The sequence below is a fragment of the Scomber scombrus genome, chromosome 5 (genome assembly GCF_963691925.1).
Source record: "Scomber scombrus chromosome 5, fScoSco1.1, whole genome shotgun sequence".
Taxonomy (NCBI): domain Eukaryota; kingdom Metazoa; phylum Chordata; class Actinopteri; order Scombriformes; family Scombridae; genus Scomber; species Scomber scombrus.
Window position 1 is genome coordinate 23,733,309 of NC_084974.1, and position 7,309 is coordinate 23,740,617.

At 40.1% G+C, this 7,309-nt stretch overlaps 1 protein-coding gene across 1 annotated transcript; it reads left to right on the plus strand.

The window, feature by feature from the left end:
- The first annotated feature begins 1,177 nt into the window (after positions 1 to 1,177).
- Positions 1,178 to 4,865, plus strand: gpr4 (G protein-coupled receptor 4). Its single transcript, XM_062419387.1, has 3 exons — positions 1,178 to 1,315; positions 3,028 to 3,292; positions 4,129 to 4,865. Exons 1-3 carry the CDS (start codon positions 1,187 to 1,189, stop codon positions 4,848 to 4,850), a joined length of 1,116 nt encoding a protein of 371 aa, XP_062275371.1. The 5' UTR covers positions 1,178 to 1,186; the 3' UTR covers positions 4,851 to 4,865.
- The last annotated feature ends 2,444 nt before the right edge of the window (positions 4,866 to 7,309 follow it).

The window sequence follows — 7,309 nt, forward strand, 5'->3', positions numbered from 1 at the left end:
GAAAGCACATGTGAACTCATAGCAGCGATAGGCAAAAATGTCAAGGCAGTCCAAGATGTATAAACAGAAGACAAGCTTGGGGTGGAAAGTGAAAAGTCGAGGAGTGAAATAGAAACTTAGCTCCCATCCTGCTCTCACTGCTGTACATGAATATTCAGGTCACATTCACATACTGTTTATCATATGTCCTGGACTCTCTGCTTGTACTCTATACAAGGTCTTTTTGTCCCTGGACTGTGTGTCAGCATATTTTGTGTCATCATAAAAGTTGTGAGAAAGTCTCTCTACGAGTGTGCTACCAAAATAAACTCCTGCTTGCTTCCTCTCTTTGCCTCTTTATTCCACTTCTGAGTCAGTCCATTTTTTTCACACTTTTCTCTGAATGTTCAGGCAACACAATTCAATATAATAGAAGAAATGTATGTATGTATGTATGTATTGAGGGTGTGCTCGTTCCAGACAGTTTAACCCTGAAACCCAAAGTTGTATGTTAACTTTTTTTATCATAAAGCATTGTGTCTCATGTATATCTCTATCTCTCTTTCTCTCTCTTGCAGATTCAAGAGTCAGGAACTGCGTCAGAGTGCTGAAGCTCGCCAAAGTCATTCCTGTGTTTTAGTGAAAGCATCCCTGAGGAGTTTTATGTGTCATCAAGACCTTGAGGCACACCCACCCACCCCCACACACACACTGATGTTCAGCCTCTCCCTCTCACAGTAGACCTGACAGACCTCTAATCTCTAAAAGATTGATGAGGTCCTGTCCAGGCACAGGAGGCCTGGCGCAGCGTCGATAAGGCAGCTTTCATTTCACCACATTTTATCCCTCACTCCTCCCTTTCTTCTCCTCTACTTCTCCATACTGAGGGACATTGGAGTTGGCTTTGAAGTTTGAGAGAGGATTATGACACACTGAAGCCCCCTGGGCGAGAAGGACAGTGTTATAAGAAAAGGGAACCATGAAATGCCCCGGAAATGACAGTTCTGTTTTCTTCTGTTGCTCTGCGTTGGACAGCTGTGTGGTAGCCGAGGAGGACGCTGGACTCAGCATGTCACTGTCAAACTGCTGGAGCTGGGATATAGTGAAACTACAGAGAGACATGCAGAGCTGAGAGTAGCTTAATACACATCACATACCTGCACACATACACACGCACACACACACACTCAGTGCTCCACACAAGACCATGTGCAACATCTCCTTCTGTAATGTGGACAGTAAGGTGGACCAGTTCTTCCAGCCCACGCTCTACATCATAGTCATTGTTCTGGGGCTTCCCACGAACTGCATGGCCCTGTGGGCTGCCTACATGCAGGTGAGGATACACACATATACAGCACGTACACACACTCCCCCTTCCATCAACACCTCATATTAATGTATGACTCTAAAATGATGGTTTCCAATTTGGAGTTCTGATAGCAGGTTTTAGTTGAAAGTTGCAAAATACCTTGGTTTGTAAAGCTTACTATCTAATGAATCTCTTAAGAAAGCTCTTATTTTTTATTTGAGACAATGCAAAAACTCAGGTAGGCATTTAAAGAAATAACATAAATAATGCATCTGGCAACAGTTTTATATCAGTTCTTTCAATATCAGTCTTTTTCAGTTTCTGCTCTCCAGTTATTTGTGTTTTTTTAAACAACATTAAAAAGCTAAAGCTAAATTCATATTCAACATGGAGATGACATTTCAGTAAGCTGATTCAATTCTGGTCCAAATTAAGAAAAGTGTTTTTTGAGAATAACCTCATTAGCAGTGGAGACTTACTTTTGTACTGAAAACAAAACAGTTCAAACAAGCAGCAGACTGAATGGTAACACGTATGAGTGATGTGTGATGCACGTAAAATAGAAAAACACACAACACTGTCTTCACTGCCCTGTTTAATCTATGTCTGCTGATGATTTCATGGATGGTGATACAAAAACAAAAGAGCTATACAGACAATGACTTTCATACTGAACAAAACGCAAGTAAAGTGATTCATAATTTGTAAATAATTTAGTATGTGAAGCCTCTTCACTCTCAGTACAGGACTTGTAAAGTGCTGCATGCAGTTAACAGCTTAATGGAAACTGCAAAGTCAATACCAAGAAAGATGATTCAACAGTATTAAGGAACTGCACTTTTTCTGTGAAATAAGAGATGCCATTTACATGTCCGACACTGCCAGCTACATACTGTACAGTCTCCAGCACATCAGGGAAATTCAGCATTGAACATTTCCAGTGTTTCTCACAGACTGTCAGTTTGCTTTGGCAACAGCAGAAGGGATTGTTATTGATTTTTCATTCAAGCAAGTTCACTAACTCATATTTTTTTAAGCACTAACATGATTAAAAGTGAGTGACATTTCAATGCTAGTTTATTATTTTGTTTCCATGTCAGCATCAGGGCCATTTTAAACTTTCTTCATTCAGTTTGTGCACGCATAGATTCACCATGACCCGGCAGAGCACAGGTGCACTGGGTCATTTTATGATTATTGTAGTTCACAAACAACCTCTCAGTGATTGGCAGCATAAGTGTATTTCTGAGAACCATGAACTTAATTAATGACAACACCTGAACTGAATCCAAATCATGAACACACTTGACATGCTGCTTATTTATCAGGCGGTTCTGTCTAATTACTAATATTGCAAAAATAATAATTACTGTAAGGGATACAGAGCTGCCTCAAAAGTACTGACAAATAACAATTTAATGGGAGATATACAATGGTCACGGCCAACTGCTGTACAATATTTCCATTTACAAGCCACTGCTGTGGTTGTAAATCTTTAAATTGCTAAAAAAAACAAGGGCACACATTTGTTTTTAAGGAAATGTTCATCAGTATCAGACACTAATCATCAACAACATATTGACCAGACGTAATCAGCTTTTCACAAACTTTGCATTTGTTCCATGTGTTGACATTGAAGAAGCCAATGTATGTGCATCTGATGGAAATACTCACCTCATTGACTCCCCCTGACTGTTCGATATAATAATGAAAGCCTGTCCTTTCATAATTCACAGGTGCGCCAACGTAACGAGCTCGGCATCTACCTGATCAACCTGTCGGTGGCTGACCTCCTGTACATCACCACTCTTCCTCTGTGGATAGACTACTTCCTGCAGCATGATGACTGGATCCACGGTCAGGAGAGCTGCAAGCTGTTCGGCTTCATCTTCTACACTAATATCTACGTCAGCATCGCCTTCCTCTGCTGTATATCGCTGGACAGGTATCTGGCCGTGGCGTATCCTATGCGCTTCGCAAAGGTTCGACGAATTAAAACAGGTATGTAGAGTTCATGATGGCTGATAACTTTTTGTCTGATATAAAACATCCATCTTTAAACAAATCCACATAAAAACAAATGATTATACTTTAGGTAACAGCATCCTTTAGATATGATGCTACATTATAAAATTGATTTATACTGCATTCATACATTTGATTTAAACTGGAGTAATGATCTTAAGACTACATCCTAAGATAATTACTCACAGCATTATTAGGTTACTTCATGAAATATAGAAAAGACACGACAAGCTTGTTTAAAGAAGCGATTGTGTCTTATTAGCTGTGATGAATTAATCTAAAATAAAAGAGAAAAGTGACTAAACAAACTAAAAACGCAACAGTCAGTGCTTTTACATCTGACACATACTGTGTCACATCCTGTTTTTACAGGATCAAGATATTCCATTTGATGAGCCACGAGGAGATGTGCGTCATCATATCTGTCTTTCCCTAACATGACAGGAAATTTAACTTCATTTCAAAGGAAGCTGGATAGAAACTCTTATTAATGAAAATCTGAAACACCATTTTATTTTTTTTCAAAAAGATAGATAGATAGATAGAAACAGATGGTATATAGGCCTACTGTTAGATGAAATAAATAGTTACTTGGGTGGATGCATAATATCATTATTCATCAATCAATCAATCAATCAATCAAAAGTTAAGAAATCTGTGTTGGACTGTTTAAAGATCTGAAATTCCAAAAGTACCCTATTTCTTGAAAATATAGTACAGTATTCACACATGGTAGATGGATTGAAATTAATACAATGTGTATTTTTTTTCTCTCTCCTCTTCGTTTCTGTCCTTCCCTGAACTTCCTGCAGCTATCGTGGTCAGTGCCATAGTTTGGATCATCGAGATCATTGCCAATTCTGCTCCTCTCTTCCACGATGAGCTCTTCCAGGATCGCTTCAACCACACATTCTGCTTTGAGAAGTACCCCATGCAGGACTGGGTGGCAGGGATGAATCTGTACAGGACATTTCTTGGCTTCCTCGCTCCCTGGACAGCAATGTTAGTCGCCTACCGTGGGATCCTAGCAGCAGTGCGCTGCAACGTGTCAACGGAGCGCCAGGAAAAGGCCAAAATTCAGCGGCTGGCGTTGAGTCTGATCCTGATTGTTTTGCTCTGCTTTGGACCATACCACGTCCTCCTCCTTGTACGGAGTGTCATGTTTCTAAGGCAACCATGTGACTGTGGATCAGAGGAGAGCTTGTTTGCAGCATACCATGTTTCGTTGGCGCTGACAAGCCTCAACTGTGTTGCTGATCCCATTTTGTACTGTTTCGTCAATGAGGGGGCTAGGCATGATGTTGGCCGAGCCCTCTCAGCATTACTGTCTGTAGCCTGCCAAAGGGGTTCTTCTTCCTCACCATCGCACGGCGACATACTCAACGCTGGCTCAGTGACAATGGAAACGCCGCTGTCTGCAAAGAAACAGCCATGTGTTTATGCTGATGGAGGCAAAACAGGCAGCTACAAGACAGAACTGGTGGCTCTGAAGGAGGAGTGTCTACAGATGACCATACTCAGTGTTAGGAAGTGACTCCTACCTGGTACATTCAGTAACAGGTCCAAACTGATCAGCTCAGTGGATGGAGGAACCTCCCAACAATACAAGGATCTGATTATATCCGGCCTGACAGGCTGAAATCAGATGCATTCATGTGGCTGTAGGCATTGGGTTAAAAACTTCCACTAAAGGCACCTCACAGTACCCAGTCAGAATTGGACTGAGATAGATGACATAAACAAGACATATAGTCTGTAGCCGCAGTAGAAGCCTTTGTGAGGTTGTCACACTTATACACCAGAAAAAAATGTTAGATGAATGAAAAAAGGAGAAACTACTTTGCTATTGTTAGATCCTTTTCACTCATGGGGCAAAAACCTAAAGTTGTATTGCAAATCAAAAGGGTTTATCCTCTGCATGCTGGCCAATTTAGGACAACTCAGACTGACAACTTGTCAGGCTCAGTTCTATGTTTCTGATTTGATTAAAGTGTCATCATTTCATGCCGCAGTTTGTCAGCCTCTGCACAGCATGCTAACATTAGTGCAGCAAGGCTAATAAGGATTCAGTCATCCGATGAAGTGTTGGACCTGAGGAAGTTCTGACTTGTGGGTGATGCTATATGAAAAGTCAGGGGACCACCACAGTCATTAGGATTCAGTGTGTGTGGACCGTGAATGCCTATAACAAATGTTATGCCAATCCATTTGGTAGATGTTGAGGTATTTCAGTCTGGACAAACAGATTGATGGACCAGCTGACAGGGATTCATGTTGCTAGTGCGACTAATAAGGATCTTATCAACGCAACTTGACAACTTGGATATAAACATTTCCCTACTGTGCCACGAGCCATTTGCAACACATAGGAAGATATCCTTGAATATTTAATGAAATTATTTAAACCAACCACATTCTGTGTGGCTGATTGTTGTTGTAAGCATCTTTGCATTCAGACTGCATGGGGACCCAGCTGGTTAAGGGCTGCTGTAGAAGACAGGGGTTTGACACCCAACTGCACCACTGTGTAATATAAGAGAAGAGCAGAAGGGGAATACAAATATTGTAGATTACTGGTCAAACATTTGTAATGCTTGTTGGAAATGTCTTTCATTAGGTTTTTTTGAAGGAAATGCAATGGGATGAAGCCTTAAGAAGTACCTCAGCTCAAAAACAGTGATAGCAAGAAGGCTTAGAGCAGAAGTGTCTTTTTTTATGTAACATGAGCCATGTTTTTTCTTTTTCTTTCATTTTTACCACACGCACCAAAATGATCGGAACTCCACTGAGATGACAGAGGGAATCTGAAACACAAATACATTTGGGCTTTGGTTATTTCAGCTGCATTACTGTATGTCGGCAGCATGGTGGAGTGGAAAAATAGTGTCATAATACAGCGAAACAGATTAAATAATTATTTTGCAAAAGGTGAGTGCATGTAGCAGTTGGCAGTAATCATTTAAGTATGGTGATGCACATTCTGGAGATATAAAACTGACAGATTTTACTGAAACTGTGCTGGTAACCATCTCTCAACTTCTACAGACCCAAACTACATGCATAGTTGACCTGATACAGTTTACATTCCTCTATCAGACAGATGCCTTTTAGCTTAATCTGTCCTGAACTTCTTAAATGACATGGAGTGCATTGCCATTGCTATTTCCCATTAATATTCCTCACCAGGCACTTGTCACACTGCACAAATATTTAATCTCTGTGTTCCCTAAAGTAGCCAGATTTTATACATTTGCCGTTGATTCAAGCACCAGTGCTATCTGCTAACATTGTTAAGTATATTAGGGTTAATGTCAAAATTGTAAACCAAAGTCATCAGCCATGAGTGGAAACATTGTGGCAGCATTCAAAATTGTTTTTATAGACATATTTAAAAAAAACAGCCATTATAAAGTTACAGCATGCAAGATCTGATGTTCTTAATGTACCGTAAAAACTGGTGTATAAGATGCATCTTTAACGCGATTTTTTTTTTCATTTAAAAGTGGGGTGTGTCCTATACATCAGTAAAATGCTGAAAAAGGTTGGATCTGGATATGATCATAGGTCTGTAAAAGGCTGTCCACACTAAGAACAATAACTATTACTATAAAGATAATGATGTGAGCATCCACACTGTGAACTATAACATCTTATAAAACCAGGCGGGTTCACTAGGGAGTGCTGATTCAATGTGTTGATCAGAAGTATTTCAGACAATAATTCAGGACAGCAGCAGATGTTGAAGCGCGATATGCAAAAGTGCAACCATTAACCATTAACCCGACACACTGTTTCATGTGTGTTTTATTGCATTTCAAATAAAAGTAAATTGGAAAGTTTTGGAGTATAAACGTATGTGTTTATAAATGAATAGTTACTGGTGCATTCAAATAAACCAGTCTTTAATAGGAAAGCGTTTTCCCCAGCATGAGGTCCCCCAAAATTGACTGTGTCTTATACACTGGTGCGACTTAGACACTGTTTTTTACGGTT

Coding starts and splice junctions, on each gene's coding strand:
- gpr4 (XM_062419387.1), top strand. CDS start 1,187: ATGTGCAACATCTCCTTCTGTAATGTGGACAGTAAGGTGGACCAGTTC. Junction 1,316..3,027: donor TGTGGGCTGCCTACATGCAG/GTGAGGATACAC, acceptor CATAATTCACAG/GTGCGCCAACGTAACGAGCT. Junction 3,293..4,128: donor GGTTCGACGAATTAAAACAG/GTATGTAGAGTT, acceptor AACTTCCTGCAG/CTATCGTGGTCAGTGCCATA.